The following is a 24,012-nucleotide window of genomic DNA, read 5'->3' on the forward strand; positions in this document are numbered from 1 at the left end:
TAATATTTAAGAAAGTTCAAAATATATCTTATATTATTCATGCATTTGATAAAATTACATGCATCTCGAAAAGATATGACCATTCTTAATGTTAGCATTTTTAATGTTATGACTGATTTTTTTTAATAATAGAGTATAGTTTGATAGACATCGGATCAATTTTTAAGAGCAGTGGCGACTCGTAATAAGTACTGTGGAACTACAGCATCCCCTATTTCCACTTATTATTATTTTTAATATTTAATATAGTGTGCCCTTTAGTCTTTAATTTTTTCTTTATACTTTTACAATACATATTCCTTAAGCTTAATGTCAGTAGTCAACCCCCACTTTGTAAAAAAGGCACGAAAGTCTTTGTTTGGAACTGCGCACTTCCCAGTTCCAGCGACGTGGTGTTTGGCTGTTCTGCGCATGCGCACACGGAAAACAGCACACCGAGCCGGAAGAGAGAAGAGCACTGTCGCTTTTGCAGTGCCTAAATTCTGGCATGTTGTTAATTCCGCGCGTGTGGTATTCCTCCGCAAGGTGAAACTTCATCATACGGACCATAAACAGAGTTCATGAAAATTTGCAACTTTTAAAAAATTACCTTACTGAAATTCATTCAACATCAAATGCAAATCCAACTATTGCAAAAGCAACAGGAATTTTAAAATATCTAAATGATAATTTCAAGTTTTGGTTAGAGCTTTTTTATCAGATGCCTCATGTTGAAATAATATACAACTAAATGCAATCCAGAGAAATTAGTGTGTTTAAAGTTAATGAATATATAAGAAATTTAAAAACTGCTATTTTAGAATTAAGAAACTCAAAGAACTGTGAGAATTTTTTAAAGACACTGATGGCAGAAGCTAAGGAAATATGTGACTTTATACTATGTATTCATATAATGCACAGATATTCTTCCACTAAACACTTAGCAGTTGCTGAATTGTTTAACAAGAACTGCTTAGTTTTAGGAATGAATATTCTACAGAAGAAATAGTACTGACCACTGAAACATATCCAATGATTGACAAAGAAAAGCTTGAAACTGAACTAAAAGTATTCTATTACTGGACTGATATCCATAAATACTAAAAATTAAGTGAGCTACTGAAATTTATCTTCGAAAATAATCCAGATGATCTTCTTAGTGAAATTACGAAACTGATAAAAATTCTCTTGAGAATTCCCATAACTACATCAGAGGCAGAATGCTGCTTTTCAACATTGAAAAGAATGCAAACCTTTCTAAGAAGCACTAGGAATTCAGAAAGACTAAATTCAACTGTCATCCAGAGATCAAGGAGAAAATTATTGATCTTTTCGAGCAAATTAAAATAAGAGGAACGCATTTCATTTTTAAATGAATAGACAAAGATTGAACTGTAACAATTTCGGTTAAAGTAATTAAGAAATATTTAATTTTTTTCTTGTAAGATTTCATGAAATTTCAAAATAATTTTCTTTTTATATTCCTTTTACACAATTTTAAAACAAAGGTTAAATTTTTTTGGAACAGCACCCCCACTAATTTTAGCCACGAGCCGCCACTGTTTAAGAGTATAATGCTTGTCTGAAATTTAATTTTTTATACATTTAATATAGGGCAGGAGAGCAAATTCTCATAAATAAGTAATGCTTTCGAAATATAAGCTTGACTATCCGGGGAAAAAATGAATAGATAAAGAACGATGAATAAAGAAGATAGAAAAAATGAAATTAATAGAAATTTTCTTATTTATTGTTAATTTTTTTTTCGAACTTTTGCATTAAAATCATTCTCGAATTTATTCACAGCAATTAAGCGAAAATTTCCTGATAAAAATGACAGAAACTCGACTACCGCCTCGCTCCTTTGTTACTGATGAAAATTCCCTATGGATAATAGCAACGGAGGGAGTGCGAAAAAAATGGCTTCCACGCCTGAGCAAGTTGTGTGCACTCCAACTTTTGTCTTTCCAACAACCTTTCCAGGTAAATTATTGTTTCCAAATTTGATTCTATAAAGTGCTATTTACATTTATATTCGTACATTGTAGTCAGTTTTCACCAGATGCTTTAAATCAATGTAGTAAACAAATTGTTACATCTCTTTGTTTGTGATCGGCAAACCCCCGCTGCGAGATACTAACAGTGCTTTTATGATCTTGGATGCTTTGTTTGAGACAGCATACGAAGTTTTTGAATTTTATGTAAATTATATAATATTCGTTATTTTTAAAGTCGCTAATGTCCCTTTTTTGTATTTTTCTGTAAATTGTGTGCTGTCTTTTTAAATTTTTGCATAATTTAATAGTTTACCGTTATATTTGGCAAGCTTTGTTCTTTCTTTATGATACATTTAAAAAATTTTTTAAAAAAAGGAAGTTTTGGTGTGCGAAAAATATATTGTTACTGGATATGATTTAATTTGAGTATTTAGAACTTATGATTTTATGATAATTGAGCGCTTTCTATCATTTTTTTTAACCGACTAAGTGATATTCACAACGAATGTTATTTTTTAATGTGATTATTCATATATGCATTAATTACTAATTTCTTTACAGTTAATGGTTTCCAGCTATGGAAGGACGATCAGAAAGGTATTTCTTAAAATATTAAAACTTTTTTCCTTTTCATAAATTTTTATTTCGGCATGAATTTGGTTATTTAGAATGTTTTCATTCAAAGCACGTTTCGCTTCCAGCTTTCATTTCGTTTTTTGGTCTGCTGTTGAATTTAAACATTTGCTTTTGAAAATTTTGAAATTTTAATAATTTTAGTGTATTATTAAAGTAATAAAAATAAATTAACTGAAACTTCCACATTTTTTTCTCATTAGGTGAAAGAGATAAGTTGTAATTATCAAATTTTTTCATTTACTTTTCATTTCCAGGAAAATGAAATAATTCTTTAGACAATTAACATCTGGTGTACACGATATTAAAATTTATTGAACTTTCTGTTTGAAGTATCTGTAGCATCACTAAAAATCAATTAAACATTTGGGAGTGTAGTGCAACAATATTTCAAGTCATGTCATCTTTAGTACATCTTGACTTAATATACGTGCATATAAAAACTGCATTCCAAAAACCAACAAAATAGAACCAAGGCCCTATTCCATTAGTCCATGCACCATTATTCAGGCATCATGCCTGCTTTGAGCACCTAATTTTTTCAAAGTAAACTTGCCAGTCACCCAAGACAACTGGTGAAGATCATCAAAGGAAACCAGCTGGCTTAAATTAGTATCTATACCATGCTTTTCTTGGAAGAAGATATTTAAACAGTTTTTTTAAACATGTTGTATTTTGAGGGTAATTTTACATTTTAAAGTTGGCCTTAAAATTTTCATCATTAATAACTTTCATCATAAAATTACGTCTCTAATGAACCATTTTAATAGTTTCTATGATATTTCGAATTAAAAACCATTGCATAAACCTTTGGCTCTATATGTAATGATGGTGATGGTAAAATAGTTAATACTCTGGACTCTGGCAGAAGAAGTAATTTGCTGCTAACTAATGGTGGTGGTCTTTATAAGAAAGCTCTCTTCTTTCTTCAGTCTTCTTTTTCTTTCCCCACCTTGTTTTTTCTTTTTTTGAAATAAGAACATTGATTACATTTTCACTTTGCAGTTTCGTCTCTTAATTACCTTTTATTTATTTCTTTTCTTTTTCCCCCCTCATTTCTTTCTTGCTTTTCTTTTTTTGGAGAAGAAACTGTTTATTCATATGAAGTATTAAGATACATGGTCATGTATAATTAAGCTATATATATAATTTTATGTGATACAAGTATGTTAAGGATTTTACGTTCATATTGGTTTACAAATGGCCCATATTACTTTTTAGTACTTTAAGCATTATATCTACATATTGATATTTACAAATGGCCCAAATTACAAAGTTGTTAATATAAGCAGCTGATCTAAAAGGCATGGTACGTGCATTAGACTTATAATAATAGAAAGTATAAAACAAAATTAGGATTAAAGAAAATGATTTTAAAATTTCGGTTATGAAAATCTGAAGTAGTACCCATTCCGTTACTATACTAAGATTGATGAATGAATGACTGTAGTGGCAATGTTTTCCATTTTTTTTTTATAAAGTTGGAGGGGGGAATTAAGTTATGATGTCTATTAAGAGTCAAGGTTATATGGGGGAATGTAAGTCATTTAATTTTAAAGGAGAAATTTTGGTATTGACTCACGCAAGTTGGGAAATTTTGCTAGATTTAGGATTTAAGGAATCTTTAGGAAAGATTTAGGATTAAAATGCCACCAACAGATAGATTTAGGATTGAAATAATATTTAGGAAGTTTGTGTTCTTGGATAAACATATTGTACCAAAGTTTGGTGTGCTCATGTCTTGAGTGGTTAAAGCTATATTATACTGATAATAAATAAATGCTGGTTTATTTCTTAACATTGATAGTGTAAAGTATATATAAGCCCTTACGAAGTTCTTCAATAAAGCAGATCTTCCTTTAGGTTGCTAGCACTTGAATACTTTATCATAATTAACTAGTTTAACCTTTTGAAGACAGGATGGCCATTATAGTGGCCATAGAGTCCTCTCTTTGAAAAGACGGGGTTGTCCACTTTAGTGTCTTTCCCCCCTCCCCCCCATTTTCCAGGCTGAAAAGTGGTGTGAAATGTCAAATTTAACGTCCCTGGAGTTTTAACCACTTATCTGTTTCAAAGGTCTTCCTTTTACGACATAGATGCATCTCTCTGAGAATCCATTAAACTACACACAAGAATATTTGTTGCAAATAGGAGGTGATTTCTTAAAGGGAGGAAAGCATTCGTTCAAGATTCTTTGTGCTTTGGTACCCGGCTTCAAAAGGTTAATCTATTGTTTTAGATATAACAGTTCCATTAAGTACAAGGCTTAGCTGTTGTCAAATATGATGTGTCATTGGATGAGTGGATTTAGTAAGAACAAGGTGTTGGATTTTAATGAAAATCTGAAGTTTTTATGGTTGATCTTTGGATTATGGTAACTTGGCGAAAATTTGGCGACCAACTCTGCTACAGCAACCCCCTATTTTTTTTTTTCGCCGCCATCTTGTCTTCACGAAGTAAAGACATGTTTCTTTTCTTTTTATTTACTGAACACTTTTTCCAACAATCTACTAGCCAAATTACACTTATGCTAGAAATTTTATGTAACAAAACTGCTTAATCATGACAAATATTAACTGCAAAATTGGGAAAATTGCACAATCGCAAACTCCTTGCGCGTTTTTCAGAATAGCACATACACATAAACCATTTACACGTCGACTTATTTTTACTTAAAAAACATCCCAGAATACCACAAAAATGGCATTGCACACACTCTTAACTTTATCCATCTACACTGCTATTTTCTCATAAATTACAAAAATTTGCACGAAAATGCAAAAAAATTTAAAGTCGGTAAAAAGCACATATATGAAATTACCTGATCGCAAAAAAGTATATACCCTTTCCAAGGATGAACATTTCCACGTATAAAATAAATAAAATATCCAAAAACTTTTACCTCTAAATTATCTATTATAAACGTCACCAATGAATTCATACCACAAACATTACAAATACTTAGTGTCAAATATTTAAATTACTTCCATGCACGTTTACTTCAACTGAAACGTATACCAAATCCCTACAAACATAAAATTCACAAAATAACTATCATTCAATTAAAATATCACTAAACCATGTACACGTCGAGTTATTTTTACTTAAAAAAAATCCCAGAATTGCACAAAAGTGGCATTGCGCACACTCTTCACTATATCCATGTACATTGCTTCCTCCTCATAAATTAGAAAAATTTTACGAAAATGCATGAAAATTTTGTGAATCTTTAAATCCGGTAAAAAGAACATATATGAAATTACATGATCGCAAAAAGTACATACCCTTTCCAAAGATGAACATTTCCACGTATAAAATAAATAAAATATCCAAAAACTTTTACCTCTAAATTATCTATTATAAACGTCACCAACAAATTCATACCGCAAACATTACAAATGGTTACAAATACTTAGTGTCAAATATTTAAATTACTTCCATGCACGTTTACTTCAACTGAAACGTATACCAAATTCCTACAAACATAAAATTCACAAAATAACTATCATTTAATTAAAATATCACTAAACCATATACACGTCGACTTATTTTTACTTAAAAAAACATCCCATAATTGCACAAAAATGGCATTGCGCACACCCTTCACTATATCCATGTACACTGCTTTTTTCTCATATATTAGAAAAATTTCACGAAAATGCATGAAAATACTCAACGTATTCTACTCAAACGTATTCCAAAATACTAAACATATAACTCACAAAATCACGATCATTAAATTAAAATATAATTAAATTAAAAAAAACACTACTTAAAATAAAAATAAGCATATACATTAAATTAATAAAAATTAGATTACAATCCTAATTACTTTAAACTAAATCATTGCTAATAACAATTTTCCAATAATATCATATTAATTTTTTTACTCCTTACATTTAGAACAATGCATAAAAATAATATCCTCAAATGATTAAAAATACTAACTTACCTAATCTTCAGAATCTTCATTACGTGGCACGCACACTTCCACTATTTCACACAACACACAATGAAGCTTAATACAAAATAATATAGTACTACAGTTTTCCAAATTCCCCCCCTTTTCCGATTAAAGAACTGTTATTCGTCCATTAATGTCACAGGACATATCTCTAGATCTCTCATTTCCCTCACACAAAATAATGCGTAATCGGAAATGAGTACTTCTCACATTATTACCAAAGTCCTAGGTAGTAACCTTTATCGCCTCCAAAATGTCGCCAAACTACCAGTTACCATATTCCAAAGATCAGCCGTTTTTATTGTCGTAGAGGATAACAAATGTTGTTTTGAGTAGGAAATTAAAGTGCAAATGTTACTGTATGCTTTCATAACATTGTTTGGTGCACTGTATCCAAAGTAAAGTACATAATTTATCAACAAATGCTTGGGAGAATTAAACTAATATACTGAACACTGTAAAATATAGTCGTATGTAATTCTTATAAACTCTTCACTCTGTAAAACCTCAAAATTAACAAATAAACTCTTGGAAAAAAATTTGCATATACTTTTTTTCCCAAGCCAGTGAAAAAGGTCTCTTCTGGTGGTCTCTCATTCAGAGATGTATGCTGGATTTTTCTTAAAGTCAGGCATAGCAGATTGTTAGAAACCGTGGTTCGCAAAACAAATATTTATTACTGAGATACGCAGAGATACATGCAGAGTTACATGCAAAGAAATACAAGCAAGCAGAGATACGTACAAGCAGAGTAATACAAGCAAAGAAAACGCTTACAGAGGTCATATATATAGCTTTACAACAGATCATGGTTTAACAAATCATAAACAGGACACAATAAATAACCAATCAAAAGTAACATAAAAAATGGGATTAAATTTCAGGATAATTCGAACCTGGCTGAAAGCTAATGTATGTATCGGACGTGACAGAAAGCTACGCTTCCTTTTAACCAGTAAGAATGCGATTACAAATATCTCAACACAAATAAATAAATAAAAAAGGTAAACTGCTGCTTTCACATGTGTGCATTGTTAAACATGCAGTGTTATTTGTAATTATGTAAAACAAGGTAAAATCTTGTATCAAATAAATGAGAAAAGTTTATTCAGCGATGTACATAATTTATTAGGTGAATGTTTGTGATAAATTAAATAGAATCTGTATACTGCCATCACCACATAAAACACACATATGTAAAAATCAAAAATATCTTCTGTACTGCCTGTGGCATTTCTTTTGAAAACCACTTTTTAATACACCCCGCATACCTTCCATAGTGTTGATATGAGCTGCGGTTTCCGAATCCTTAAATGTCGCTGCGTAATTTATTGAGAGGTGAACTAAGTCATTTACATCTTCATTTACACACCTGTCAATCAATGTTTTCTTTCTTATTTGTTCCAAATTGTGCAGAATCTTCAGGTTAATCTTACCACTGGCAGTCATTTTTACGGTATAAAGCACTTCTTAACCGACATCCAATGCAGAAATAAACTCTGAGAAATATTTTCCCGACAATCAAAACCGCCGCAGTCACGCATTACAACCAATCAAGTTATAATAGGGTTTCCCCAAACATTCTCAACGTAAAATACTCAGGTTACCATAAATAAAACAACAAGTTAGCAAGTGTACAAGGGATACCCTAAAATATAGATTACCCGTAATAGGTATCCTTCTTACCACTACCTTACTGGATATTAACAGCAAATTCACATTGTTAATCTATCCTTTGTCTATATTCTATCATCACTATCCAACAGGACCAAGAAAAAATTTTTTTTATATTGGGACCTGCAAACCTAAAAAAAAAAAAAAAAAAAAAAAAACACACACACACACTAAATGTATTACATATATGCCTTTTTTTTTTTTTTTTTAAGCTGGCCAGAGAAGGACAAGGTGTAACTTTTTTGTAACTTTTTTTAGCTATTTCTTCCTCCTCCTCTCAAAGAAAGATTGAATGCCAGATGGTTTTTGGTTAGGTCCCATATCACACCCCTGCGCTTAAATTTTTTTTAATGTTTGTAATATTAATACGGTAAAAATATATTGACTGGTGCCTCTTGGCGATTTTTGGCGGTACATGGATACTGAGTTTCTTTAACTTGTTATTTTGGCTTTGTGTAATGCCGATACACAAACACAAAATAACAAGTCAAAGAATTGCACAAACTCAGTATCCATGTACATATTGGCCTATTTTCCCTTAAAAATACATCAGAGAATTGCACAAACTTGGCACTGCATACTCCCTTGACTTTATTCATGTACACATTGACCTATTTTCAGAGAATTGCACGAACTAGGCATTGCACATCCCCTTGACTTTGTTCATGTACACATCAATCTATATTCACTTAAAAAGTCAGAGGAGCAGCCAACAGAAAATATATAATCTCAATAAACTACGTTTTAAATAAAACAATGAAATAACATAAGAAATTCATCTTAGCACTACACAAAGGAAATATCCATTCACCTTATTTACAAATTTCTCTATCTTCAGTCAAACAAAATTCCTTAACAACATACAAAAAACTTCCTAAAATTATCTGAACTAGAATCCGTATATCGACATCGCCACATAAATTCACAAAAATGAGAGTAAAAAATATCCTTCGTAGTGTTGGTATCCACCGAATTCCTGCAAACAGGCCTTTATAATGGCTACTAAGTAAACCTTCATTTACACACCAGTGAGTTAATGCTCTTTTCCCCTTTCATCCCAAATCGCACAGAAATTTCAAATTAATCTTCCACATTCTACCATCTAAACCACAAAACAAGAAATGTACCTCTTAACCCCCCTCCACACCACAGACCCTTACAAATCTCTTCCCATCATTCAAAATGTACTGCAAACACTCAATTACCTCATAATAGAGTTTCCAACATTCAACTACTCAAGTTATCATAAATGAAACAACAACTTCATGATAATACAAGGGACACCCTTCAATTTGCTGTAACCATTGGTATTTTTTAATGACTGCACCCTGAAGCCAACTCATTGGCAACTTGGTGAAAAACTTCTTTTGGTGATTTTTATGGATTGTAGGTAATGCATTGTTCATAAGTGATGATAAAAAGAGGCATTTTGTAAAAAATAAGAAATTTTATGAGAAAAAGCGTATCCATATGGCTGATAATTTATATTTTTACAGCTGGTATCAGCAAAATGATGGTTAAAGTGTGTGATGTATGTAACATGTATAATGTGTGTATGATATGTGTGTGATGGTTAAAATGTTTATTTTTCAATTTGTATTAAGGAGAATTTAAGGCTGGGGGGGGGGAAGCCTCTTTAAGCTTTTGATAGTTACCAAAGAGAAGTCGTAAACATCACTAATTTTCCTTTTATTTGATTTTTCAAATGACACTTCTTTTTTCCGACACTATAAATATTTTAAAAATAGGCTTTATATAATGTATTGTTGATTGCGTATGGGTTCGTTACGAAATAAATCCACAAGTCTGATGAAAAATGAACAAAAAAATTTATTATTATCACAAAATGCTAAAATTCCCCCAATTAATGCTTAAATTCCCACAATGCCGAGTAGTTTGCACGTCCCATGCAGTACAATCCCTGGACAGGAAGCCAAACTTACAACTGTGGCATAAATGCAATAATAAGCATTACATTACAATAATAAACAACATGAACAATAAATGCAATAAATAAAACAAATCAAATACTAAATACACATTTAGAAACAAAAAGGACCATGGTCTTACACTATTTACAATTATTTACACTACGTACTATGGCCATAGTAATGAGCTAACCTGTCGTAATGAACGACTTTATGTTTAGAGTTCGAAGACTTACGAGTCTGAACCACGACGTCATTCAGCCTGTTTAGGACTGTGTACGGGCCATCCCAAGGTGTCTGTAATTTCGGACAAAGTCCTTTCCGTCGAGTCGGATTCACAACCACACCTTGTCTCCTTCGTGGAATTGATCTTCAGTAGCTCTTGTGTCGTATCGGGTCTTCATCTTCCCCGTCGCCAAGTTGACTCGCTCTCGTGCAAAGTTGTGCATCACTTCAAACAGGGCCTGGAGATCTTGAATATATTCCTCAGACGATGAAGGAGCATCCGGAGGGTGACCAAACAATAGATCACAAGGCAGACGAAGGTCACGACCGAAGAGCATCTGTGATGGAGAATAGCCGGTAGTCTTGTGGACAGCACTGCACTAAGCAAGTAAAAACAGTGGTAATTTGTCCCAGTACTGTTGTTTTCTGAAAACCACTAATGAGAGATTATTAAGGATGGTTCAATTGAACCTCTTTACCATGCCGTCCAACTGGGGATGCAATGGTGTCGTTTGGGTTTTGTCAATGCCGAGTAGTTTGCATAGTTCTTTGATTACTGCCGAGGCAAAATTCCTTCCCTGATTGGAATGTAACTGAAGAGGCATTCCGAACCTGGAAATCCAGTGCTGTATTATACCTCAGCTACTGTGTCAGCCTCTTGATCAGGAATAGGATACGCTTCAGGCCACTTGGTGAAGTAATCAATGACAACGAATATGTATTTGTTGCCATCAGCAGTTCGTGGCAGAGGTCCCAAGATGTCAAAGGCAATACGTTCAAAAGGTGCCCCTACGTTGTAACTTGCCTCGGCTGCGTCTCTTTGGTCTTTTCCGACCTGCACAGGCATCGCAAGATCGGCACCACTTTTGCACGCCATCATTTGCATTATTCCAGTAAAAGCGCTCACGAACTCTCTGCAAGGTCTTCATTATTCCAAAGTGTAGGGCTGCTATGTAGTTCTTTAAGGACATCAGGAATGCGGGATCTTGGAAGTATCAGTTGCCATTGAAATGTCTTCCCATCATCCGATTCGAATTTCCAGTATAAGACGCCGTTTCGAATGTGAAGTGAATCCCAGAGTGCCCAGTATTGTTTTGTTGTAGGACTACAGATAGAAATGTCCTGCCAGGTAGTTTTTCTGTTTGATCACTCCATTATATCAATTATGGGTTTAATGTCACGGTCTTCCAGCTGGTCTTTCCTGACTTCATCATCACTCCACGGGTCTCGAACAGCCGATGTTGATGTTGTAATTTGTCTTGCGACCGGAGTCAGCAGTTCTTATTTCGCTTCCACCCTGGAACAATATCGGCAGCATTCTGGGCAAGGTCGTCTAGACAGGGCTTCGGCGTCTCCGTGTGATGATTCCTTACGATGACGGATAGTGATGTCATATTCTTGGAGTCTCTGTATCCACCTGGCTATTTGACCCTCAGGTTTCTTGAAATTTAAAAGCCAGGCCAATAAGGCATGGTCCGTGCGGAGGTGGAATTTTCTGCCATATAGATAATGATGGAAATGTTCTACAGTTTTGACTATGGCGAGCAACTCTTTCCTGGTGACAAAGTAATTCCTCTCCGGTTTAGACAGGCACTTGCTCCAGTATGCCACTACATGTTCTTGGCCGCCTGTTTCTTGGGACAAAACTGCACCGACACTTTCATTGCTGGTGTCCGTGTCGAGAATAAATGGTCTGTCGAGCTGAGGATACGTCAGAATTGGAGCAGATGTTAAAGCTTCCTTTAAGTTGTTAAATGTAACCTCGCATTCTTTTATCCACAAGAGCTTTTGCTTGCTCTCTGTCAGCTTGTGAAGGGGTCTTGCGATGGAAGAAAAGTCCTTCACGAATCTCCTATAGTAGGTGCAAAGCCCTAGGAAGCTTCTCAGCTGATGGACATTTTCGGGACGTTTCCAGGATTTAACAGCTGACACCTTTTCAGGACCCGTACACACACCTTCTGCATAGATGACATGTCCGAGATAAGTCACTTCTTTTTGGAACAATTTGCATTTAGCGGGACTCAGCTTCAGATTGGCTTCTTTCAGTTTCTGAAGCACCTTTCTAAGATTTTCTAGATGTTCTTCAAAACTCTTTCCGACGATGATGATGTCATCCAGGTATATCAGACAGGCTTTTAACAGTGTTCGCACCTCTTCCTTCCAAACGGTAGACGTCTTGGATGTTGCTTGATCGGGGGATGATCGCCGGTATCTATTCTATGTTGTGTTAAACTTGTTCATCCCACGTCAGAAGACGAGTGGGAGAAAACAACTTGAAGATCTTTAATGACGCGATTGGCAGCATTCCTCTCTTTATCGTTTAATTGCGCATTCTGCAATAACTCCAATGTAATGCTCTCTGAGGAAACGGATTCTGGGATGTTACTCTTTTCTTTCAACGCTGGTTACTGGAGTAGATGTTGCCAACCACTTCACCTTTCTTAATAACTCTCGCCTTCTCAGTTACATTGGCGACTCTCACCGGGATAACCGTTCTGGATAGGTCGACGAGTGTTGAGGCTACTAGTACTCCTTTTGGGCTATTACAGTTATTGGGATATTCTATGATGCCATAGCGGAAATTTCTATTTTTGGCTATGGACCCAGGAAGTAAAAACTCGGTTCTTGCGGGTATTGTGATATCATCTTGAGCTATAATTTTGTGCATAGATTTCACTCCATCATTAATTCTGAATAGGGTTATGTCCTCAGATGTAGAATGCAATTCATTATTTTTAAAGTCCAAGGAAAAATCGTATTTCCTTAGAAAGTCCAATCCGAGTATGCGGTGATCTCTGCTACACATGCCATGTGATGGTAAGCGACACTTCCAAATGTGATGTTAACGTTTACTTTTCCATCGATGTCGATCTTCTCACCGTACACAGTCTGGAAGGTAACGCAGAGCGGTGTCCAGATAATTGTTTCCCAGTTGTTGAGCCAAATCTTTTCGGATGATGGTAAAGTTGGCTTCTATATCTATCGTCATATTGCAGGGAACTCCATTAATATGTCTTATTATGAAAAGTCTATTACTGCCGCCTCTCACTGCAAAAATCTGAAGCGCTTTAAACTGGGGCTTTTCATTATCTGGCAACCTCCGCCCTGCGAGATGGCCACTAAGTAGTTTCCCTGCCATTTGTTAGGAGCAGTCTTAGCATCCGTACCCTGGGGTGTTATGCAGTTTCGTCTCGTCATATGTGTTCTTCAACACCGCAGTTCCAGCACTTAACGGTCAGTTTCTTGTCACCAATATTCCATCTCAAGTCGATCAGTTGTCTAGTTAAATTGTCTAGATGAGCGGTGACTTGATCCCCTGTCTCCTGGACTTGAGCAGCTCTGACTGGATGGCGGTCTTGATGAGTGGCTTCCTGGGCTGCCTCGAATTTCATGGCATACTCTAAAGCGCTTTTCAAATCTTTAACGTCCGCCATTCGCAGAGCTTTCTGTATTTCAGGGTCCCGGATGCCATCGATGAAATATTGCAGCGACAGGATTTCTCTTGTTTCTGTCAGGCACTTTTAACATCTGTCGCGAGCTCCTGAAATGTTTCGATGGGCTTCTGCTGACGGGATTTAAGCCTGGTGTAGTCTTTCAAACACTTCTCTCCAAAGCGCAGCTCCAGTGCGCAGGATAGAGCTTCAAAGTCTAATCTCTGGTTTTCGGGAAGCGTCTGCTCTCAGAGAAGAGGCGAGATGGCAGGCCTTAGTTTGGGAATTCCATCCATTCGCATCCGCAATGATAGAATATTGGGTCGTATACACTTGCCAGGATGTCTTCCCATCATATGTGGATAGCTTCAGAGATGGACAAGCAGGCATCGGTAGAAATTTAAAACCATCCGGATTGCTCCCTGCTGTCGCTACGAATTTCTTTAAATCATCAACTTCTTTGGTGACCGCAGAAACTGTGTCATTAATTTGTTGTTCCATGGCAGAAACTCTCTCTTCTATTTCTTCTTTCACCGAAGAAACTTTTTCTTCAATGTTTCTAACTTTTATTTTCAACTGCGTCAATTCTGCCTTCCATAACCTCGAATTTGTTTTCTATTACGCTGGTAATTTCTCTTTTCATCTCTTCTTGTCTTGCTTCAATCTTTTCCTGTCCTGATTTCATCTCTGCTTTCATTTCTTCCTGTCCCACTTTCATTTCTGCTTTAAATGATGCTTGGCCAGCTTCCATCTTTTCTTGGAACACAACAAAAGGACTGATGAGCTGCCTCAATTGTTCTTCCATCGCTCTTGTTATTAGCATTTAAATCCCACTCCTAACACCAAAAATTGTTGCAAATGAAAAATGAACAAAAAAATTTATTATCACAAAATGCTTAAATTCCCTCAGATATTCTTTAAGTTTTACGATATCTCATAGTAGTTATCTTCTAACTACTCAAACGTTCATAAGAACTTAATTCAAAACAGCTAGAGAAAGCTAATCCGCGAATTCGTTACAGTCAACAAGAGCAGTTTTGTAAACAAAAACAAACTAAGTAACTACCACAAACTGAGAGGTTTTCCTCCTTTTATAAGATTTTAAAATCGCGTGCGAGAATTTTCTAGTACTTTCTCAAAATCAAAAAGAGACATTTATTAAATGTTACATGCACTCGCTCTTGTATTTTCAATTTTCCGGCTGAGCTTTCTTTTAATATTCGTCACGGAGTGCACTGCGCGGGAAATAAAACCATTCAATTTACAAGTCAACTAACATAAGCTATTTAAATACCAAATCCGTAACAGTATTATAGAATGGTAAACAGTTGAAAAAATATTTTTAATAGAATTTTTTAACTGCCTTCTGTAGAATTTGTAATAAATGTGATACACACTGTGAAGTAATCAAGAAATAAATTGTATGTGATATAATGTTGAATTTTATGAAACGTTGAAAAATATATCACCTAAAGTACTTTTTTTAAAAATTTTCATTCCATGTACTGGTTTAAATTAAATTTATAATAAACGTTAGTGCAAAATAATGTTCGTGCAGTACCTGTAATACAGAAAATACTGGAAAAAACATCAGTACTTTTCCTTTATGCACCTGCCACACATCTTGGCGGTTTTTTTTTTTTTTTTTTTAAATGGGTAAGTAGTTTTTAGTCATAAGAATAATTTACAGATGACACACATACATGAGGGAAGTTAATAGCAAGTACACAGATGTCATTTATTCATAAATTAATGCATTTTTCAGTTGCATGGTGATTCAATTTAATAGATATATGATTTATGAGTTAATCATAGAGAAAAGTATTTTAAAAGAGTATGCACGTTTGTTACGTACACTGTCATGCCAGTATAGCATGTAAAACTGAACTGATTTGAAGTCAGTAAACTTTTGTAAATTTTACACAACTCTTTTATGCTTTTCAGACCATTATTTTCAGTAGATTCAATAAGGTGTGACCCCTCAAAAAAAAAAAAAAAAAAAAAAAAAAAACGTTTTAATAAATCACTATACTTACAGAATCAGTTCTCCGTGCCATTATCACCTTCAAAGTAGTCCCCTTGAGCATTCACACACTTCCGCATTCGGTGTTGCTATTTCTGGTAATAATTTTGAAATGCAGTTTTTGGAAGCCCCTAAGGAGATTCTCCGTTTTTGTCTGAACCTCTTCAACTGTAGTAAAATTGGATTCCCTTTAAGCAAGATTTAACTTTAGGAAATAAAAAAAAAAAAAGTTGCATGGAGCCAAATCAGGTGAATAAGGAGGATGCACCATCACAGTAATGTTTTTGCGGGCCAGAAACTGCCCGACAGATAGGGCCATGTGAAAGGTGCATTGTCCTATTGCAACAGCCATCCATCACTCCACAACTATGCTTTTTTGTTTCCTGAATTTTTCACGAAGTCTTTTTAGTACTTCAATGTAGTAGTATTGATTAACAGTTTGACCACTGGGAACCCGTTCAATCATGATGAACACCGAAGGGGGCACCCAGGACATTCATCATCTTCCACACTGTCCCTTCTCGCTGAAAATCCCTAATGCCACTACCGTGGACTTTTTTTCCAAATTTTTTCACCAAGCCTTTTTTAGTACTTCAATGTAGAAGTGTTCATTAACAATCTGACCACTGGGAACCCACTCAATCATGATGAATGTGCTGTGGGTCCCTTTGGGTGCCCAGCAAGTTCATCATCTTCCATACTATTCCTTCCCCCTGAAAAACCACTTCTGCTATTCAAACACACATGCATGAGACAAAGTTACATTTCCATAAGCCTCGGTTAACATTTGAAATCGTTCCTTCGTTTCTGATTTTGTAAGTTTCATAAGAAACGTGATGTTCATTTGCTGTTCGGTTTTTGCATTGGACATTTTCCCGGCAGAATGAAGTTGTTGCACGTGTTCACTCAATGACGCAGTCGTTTTTTTTTGTGTCGCACCTCGTTGCTAAAAAAAGTGACTTTTTTTTTTTTTTTTTTTTTTTAGCTATTTCAGTCACTAAATTACTACTGAAATGTGAAATATGTTTTCAATTTTAATTAATCAATTAATTAATGAAAAAACAAAGATAATCAGAACAAAGACTTCTTGAAGTTAGTTGTTTCTATCTCTTGTGAAAGAACCTATCGGAGATAATTTGATGATTAGAACAGATAAACACTGATAGTTTGATTTCTGATAAAAGGAATTTCCATGGGTTTTCCACAGTTTTGTTCACATGTGAATATCTGCTGTTTTTTCTTTGAAAATATTCAGTGAAAGCATCTTTCCTCATAAGCAGATAGCCTGCATGTGTTTTGCCATAATTAGAGCAAAAATAACTGCAAAACTTGAAACAGAAAGAGGGGTACTTTTTATAACTAACTGAAGCAGAATATTTTACTAATTGCAATTCTTGTTTTACACTAAGTCATAGAAAAAGTTAAGTTTTTAATTATGAGAAGGCTTTTCATTCTAACAATCAAGACAGTCTTCATCGTATCCACAAGTATATATTAAAATCAACATTTGAGTAAATAAAATAACATCTTGTAGTCAGCCTCATATGTCTAAAGGTTACTGCATGAAAAATGCTTTGTATTAGAAATCGGTTCGCAGTTTCTTTAATCTCTTCAGCGGAGTTAAAATTTCTTTGGAGAGTTCTGTACTGCGATTAAATGTCATTTATATCAGTAGTTTTCAACTTTTATTGTTGCAATCCCTCCTTTTCACACATTAGTCTCGTTAGAATGTCTTGCCATCTATGTTTTTATTTAATTTAAGGGATGTATTCCAAATAATATGTAAAATTAAAAATATAAATATCACAGGCTGTAAATTCATGTATAAGTGTGATTTATATTCAACAAATATGCCATTTATATATAAACTAGCAGAAGTACCCGATGATTGAGAGTAATGCATCTAACAGTAGAGAGAACGACCCCGCTGTAATCCTTCTTTAATAGCGATGCAAAAGATACGATTCATAGCAATACATTTTTCAGTAAATTTCGATACAAAAATACACTAATTCTCTCTCATTATATCAGCAACAGTGGCACGTAATTTTTAATAATTTTCGTCTTTCTAATGAAATGGTCGTAAAAGCTCATGTTCCATTCTATATTTTATCAAAATTCAATTTTAGTTGATTAAATGTGGCAAACAATTTATCGTAATTGATCAGACATCAATAATAATGCGAACAAACACACAAACAGACATTCTTCTTTATATGTATAGATTTTCTAAAACTTACAAATTTTTTATTTAACAAACTGTAGGATTTGGAAGCGCAGTGCTAATAAGGTTCGGAATAAAGCAGATTTTCATCTCCACCTTGCAGATGAAAATCTGCCTCTCAGAAACTCACTATCTCCGATTTTAACTATTATTCCGATTTTAGCTATTAGTGGTGAAATATCTTAACCAATCTATTAGAGGTAAAAGTATATTTACGGGTACCCCTTGGCGGTATATGCATACTGAGTTGGTGCAATTCTTTGACTTGTTATTTTGGCTTGTGTAGCGGCAAGTTTCGTACCATAAATCGCCGCTACACAAAGCCAAAATAATAAGACAAAGAATTGCACAAACTTGGTATCCATGTACACATCGACCTACAGTGGATGGACAAAAATATGGAAACACCTTGTGAAATGCATGTTTGAAAAGAAAGATTGATTTCAATGAAATATGTAGGTGACGCTGGCATTTTTGACTACTGACGCCATATACAACTTCGTAAATGTGCTAAACAGTTCAGTTGTTGTCAGAGTACTGTTATGTGAGGTTGTCATTGCATTATGTCAGAGTTAACAGACTTCGAACGTGGGCAAATGTTGTTGTATGGTAGGTGCTTCCGTAAACAAGGTAGCCAAGGTGTGTAGTGTTTCAAGAGGTACTGTATCGAAGATTTATTCTGCATATTTGAAAAGCGGAAAAACATCATCTGCTAAATCACAGCACGGACGAAATTTTGTCCTGAGTGATCGTGACAGATGATCATTAAGGGCAATTGTGACGAAAAATAAGATCACAGCTGCAAAAGTTACTGCTGAAATGATGTTGTGTTACCGAACCCTATGAGTACCAAAACAATTAGAAGGGAGCTTCATAAACAGGGAATTGCTGGCCGTGCTGCAATTGAAAAGCCACTCATCAGTGATGCTAATGCCCGTAACAGGAAAAGGTGGTGTTTAAGTCATAAAGCCTGGACTGTAGAGCAGTGGAAGCGAATAACATGGTCTGATGAGTCTTCTTTCACATTGTTTCCCACTTCTGGCCGAGTTTACGTCTGGAGAACGCCATCTCAAGCCTATAATACAGACTGCTTGTTGCCAAGAGTGAAACATGGCGGGGGTTCTGTTATGGATTGGGCAGCCATATCGTGGTTCTCTGCTAGCCCCATGATAACTGTGTCAGGGCACATGACTGCCAAGACATGTGAACATTTTGGCCGATCTAGTTCATCCCATGATACAAACTTTGTTCCCCGATGGTGATGGTGTCTTCCAAGATAACAAAGCCCCTGTCCACACAGCTCACATTGTCCAGGACTGGTTTTCTGAGCACGAGGATAAGTTGTCCCATCTCCCCTGGCCACCACAGTCACCAGACCTGAATATTATCGAACCTTTGTGGTCTACATTGGAACGGAAAGTGCGTTCTCGTTATCCACCGCCAATATCGTTATCTGAACTTGCCACCGTTTTGCAGGAAGAATGGTATAATATTCCCTTGGCAAACATACAGGAACTGTATTTATCCATTCCGAGAAGACTGCAAGCTTTTTTGGATGCCAACGGGTTTCCTACACCTTATTAAGCAAAGAAACATATTTTTTTAAAGGTGTTTCCATATTTTTGTCTAACCCCTGTATAAAAAATCGAAGAATTGCGCAAACTAGACATTGCGCACTCCCTTGACTTTGTCCATGTACACATCGAAAAAAGTCAAAGGAGCAGACAGCAATAATATATCTAATATCAATAAACTACATTTTAAATCAAACAATCAAATAATGAAATAACTTAAGAAAGGAAATTCATGTTTGCACTATACAAAGGCAATATCAACTTACATTATTTACGAATTAACACGTCTTCATTCAAAAAAAATTTTTTAACAGCATTCAAAAACTTGCTAAAATTATCTGAACTAAAATCTGTATACTGGCGTCGCCTCATAAATTCACAAAATGTCCTCCGTAGCGCCGTTTATTGTCCAACATTCAACCATACATGTTTTCTTCCTACAAACAGGACACTTAGTGATGGCTACTAAGTAAACCTTCATTTACACACCAGCCAAGTAATGCTGTTTTCCCCTTTCTTTCCAAATCGTACAGAAATTTCAAATTAATCTTACCACATTCAGCCATTTTACTGTCTAAACAACAAAACAAGCAATATTCTTCCAACACACACAACACAAGACCTTATGAATTTACCGCAATCATGAAACTGATTACATCATAATAGAGTTTCCATAACATTCAACTACTCAGGCTACCATAAATGAAACAACTTCGCGATAATACAAGGGGTACCCTTCTCTACTCTAACCTCTGTTTGATTTAGTAGTCCTACTTAACAACGTTTGATCATATAATTCCCTTTAGTCAAATATTGTTGTGCATTTTTTTAAGCTGAATTACTTAGCTGTGTAATTTTAAACCTATAAAGTGATTTATATCCTTATAAACTTACAATTGCATTTGTTAGAGACGCTTGCCCTCCCTTTTAAACTTAAAAAATTAAAGTACATTTGGAAATTCAAATTTAAAAACTTCAAATTTTTGTACTATTGTTCTTAAGAGTAAAACCTGTGAGAGGCTTAAGAAGCTGACCAATGCTTGTGTGAAATCTGGGTTCTGACTGTATTGCGATAGCTGTGTTGTGCAGTTGAAGGTAAATAACTAGTTGATTGCTTCATAACATAAATGTTAATTAAATGTAAGGAATGTTATTGTATTTGGATGTTTAGAATGGGATATTTAGGTAGAAAATTTGGGTTATGCACATACGATTATTCTTTTCAAAATTTAAAAAAAAAAAAAAAAAACTAAAAAAGCACTCATATCCATGCAGTCACGTGTAAATATACATATGCATGACATCCTTCATGTTTAGGTTTGTTTTCAGAGTATTTCAATATAAGCTGTCTGTGTTTAGGTGGTGAACTAGATGCCATTTACGGTATAAAAAATGCTGGAAAGACTTTGTGGAATGTTTTTGGTTTTGTTTACTTTTTGTTCTGTTTTGCCGCAGTTATAAAAATAGTGATTATTTATGAAATATTAATGAAATGCACTTTAAGTTGGAGAGAAATGTAATTTAAAATGCTTTTTTTTATATCTTTTGTTTGATTCAAAATGTGTTTGCATGCTTCATTATATGTACTTGTTTAACATCTTTATTTGCATTTGTTTCACATTTTGCATGGAATGGCAATGCAAAGAATATTTGTACATTTTTCTTAGTATGATGATTCATGTTTTAATAATAATATAATAATAGGAAGTCATTTTATTAGAGTCCTGTTACTTGGTCTTTATTTTTCTTTTTGAAAACAATTTTTTTTTGTATAAAAAGCATTATAGCATTATTATTATTGTAAATTGGATATGGATTCTAGATATTAGCAAAATGTGAAACTAATTGTATTATAGTTGATTGAATAGGCAGTTTAGAAGTTAAATTGCATTTAAAATGTATAAAAGAAAAAGTACTACAAATATAGGAAGAAGAAAGATGTTAAGCAAGTAGCCTTGATATACTTAATATGTATTCATTATGGTCTTAAGTTTGATTCAAAAGTACATTTTTTTCAGATGTTTTGACCCTCTGCAATAGTTCAGCGCCTTGGCCTGATTATAGAGGTATATTAAATTTACAAATTGCTGCATTTAGACTGCTTTCCATCAGCTTCTTCTAACTTTTATGTTAAGTAAACTTAACACCAAGCCTGTGTTCTTTCAATTTCAACATGTGCCTTCTACTAACATCTTTTTCTTTTCTTTTTTCTTTTGTAATAATTTGTATGTCTGCAGTAGTAACACTTTTTGATTTATATAAGTTCTAACTTCGTTAATACCAGGTTGTTAAAAGGCCCATTTTCAAATTTTGCTTGCATATTGCTGTCCCAGAAGAAAAGAAAGAAAATTCAAGATAAATGAATAGTTAAAGTTTAATTTGAGCAACACATTGTGTAAAGATGACTATAAATATATATCTACAATTTGAAATATAAAAAAATCAATTGAAATTTTTTAGATATATAAATTTAGCAAATCAATAAAAATAATTTGTCTTCCATTCATGTCAAGTCCATTATCGTGAGATTATTTTACCCACAATTAGTTTGAAAAGGGGCAGTACATATTCAAAGTCAAGCTTGGCTTGACTAGTTTATATATGTCACTGAATATGTACTACCCCTTTTAGGCAGATTTACAAACTAATTGGGGGTAAAGTAATCTCATGGTAAGAGTTGACATGTAGAAGACAAATTATTTTTATTGATTTGCTAAAGAAAAGAACTTCTGTAATTAATTTTTATCATGAATATAACACACTAATAGTTCATATTTAAAATAATTAAACTTCCTTATTTTAAAAAATAAATTAGGTTACAAAATAAAGAGGTTGAATAACGTAAATCTCGAAAGGGACTGACATTTTTGCCTACGATCACATTTTGTAAGATTTATATCTAAAAATTTTCAATTGATTTTTTTTATATTTTAAATTATAGAAATATATTTATAGTCATCTTATGCAATGTGTTGCTCAGATTAAACTTTAAATATTAATTTATGTTGAATTTTCTTTCTTTTCTTTTAAGACAGCATACGTAAGCAAATTTTGAAAAATGAACCATAAAAATTTGTGGTTACCTTGTTATTAATATTTTTTGTATTTAATTGATTTATATGACTGTGTATTGCAATTAATACACTTATCTTCATCTATTAAGTTTCAGGTATTTTTTTATGAGTAAATAAATTCTGAGCTGATTATACATTATATAAAAAAATGCAGTTACGACTAACTTTTGATCTTTCTGTCATATGACAAGTAGTATTGTGGGTTATTTTACTTCACATCAATCCTAGGATAAATTTCTTAAAAATATGATCAAAGTTGTTAAAGCAGATAAAAAATATAAAATATGCTTTTTATTATGAATCCAGGTGAGAAATTAAAATTTCTTCAATTGTTCCTAGTTTAGACTTATTAAAAGCACTTGATTTTTCAAAGCATATCATTAAAATTGTACTGAAATTAAAGTTACACCACGGCTCAATGAGCGCCACCTAGCGTCCGCCGGAATAAGCACCAGCCAAAAAAAAAAAAAGACTAGCTGTCAATCGATGTACGGGAGTCATGAACTGAGTATGCTGTTTCCCCAAGATTTACTTTGTAACTTAAATGTGTAATTATAACGCCCTTAATTGTAATGTTTTATCTTAAGTGTGTTTTATTAATTAAAACTATTTAAAAAGGCCAAATGAGTCTTTTGTTTATGTTAGTTTTGGTTATAGTTGGCTACCCAACGAGCAGCTTGAATGATTTATCCAGTTGAGAAAAAAACCATGTTTAGTTTACGACTGCAGTACATCGACTTGTATTCTTTTCCAGGTTTTAGGTACTTCTCCCACCAGTAAGTCCTCACCCTAAGATTATTTTGGAAATTGCATAAACTAGCGGTTTTATCTTCACCTGAAAACTATTTCGGACATTGCATGGTTTCATCTTTGCCCGAAGATAATGGATAAGCATTTAACTTAATAAGAAAGGGGGTACAACTCTGACATATGTCCTAATTTCACCAAATGTGGCGATACGTGTTCTGCACTGGTTTTTGGCGGGATTGCGTGTTGTATGGCAACCCTGTTGAGGTTGAAAAATTTTTCGCTCCGCCCAGTTGATTCGTGTCATGCTTGTTGGTTCGCGTCTGTGTCTGAGAAGATAGTGGGAAAAGATAAAATGGTGGAAGTTGTTGAATTGAAGTTTGGCAAAAAGAAATATCAATGTGGCCATCTTGTTGGTTCACATCATGCTCGTTGGTTCGCGTCTGTGTCTAAGAAGGTAGGGGGGGGAAAGATAAAATGGAAGTTGTTGAATTGAAGTTCGGCAAAAAGAAATATCAATGTGGCCATCCTGTTGAGGG

The 24,012-nt window shown here is 34.2% G+C and overlaps 1 protein-coding gene across 3 annotated transcripts in view; it reads left to right on the top strand.

The window, feature by feature from the left end:
* The first annotated feature begins 1,678 nt into the window (after positions 1-1,678).
* Positions 1,679-24,012, top strand: part of LOC118198749 (uncharacterized) — an 85,438-nt gene continuing 63,104 nt past the window's right edge. The window contains exons 1-3 of one of the 3 annotated variants that reach the window (XM_035370514.2): positions 1,679-1,962; positions 2,538-2,573; positions 21,671-21,718. In XM_035370514.2, the coding sequence (XP_035226405.1) occupies positions 1,866-1,962; positions 2,538-2,573; positions 21,671-21,718 (181 nt within the window). In that variant the 5' untranslated portion in view covers positions 1,679-1,865. The remainder of the gene's footprint in view (positions 1,963-2,537; positions 2,574-21,670; positions 21,719-24,012) is intronic. The other 2 variants (XM_035370507.2, XM_085822841.1) reach the window with 2 other exon arrangements.

This window comes from Stegodyphus dumicola, chromosome 1 (assembly GCF_044657685.1).
Source record: "Stegodyphus dumicola isolate Sdum_Otavi_A_Nest chromosome 1, ASM4465768v1".
Lineage (NCBI taxonomy): Eukaryota > Metazoa > Arthropoda > Arachnida > Araneae > Eresidae > Stegodyphus > Stegodyphus dumicola.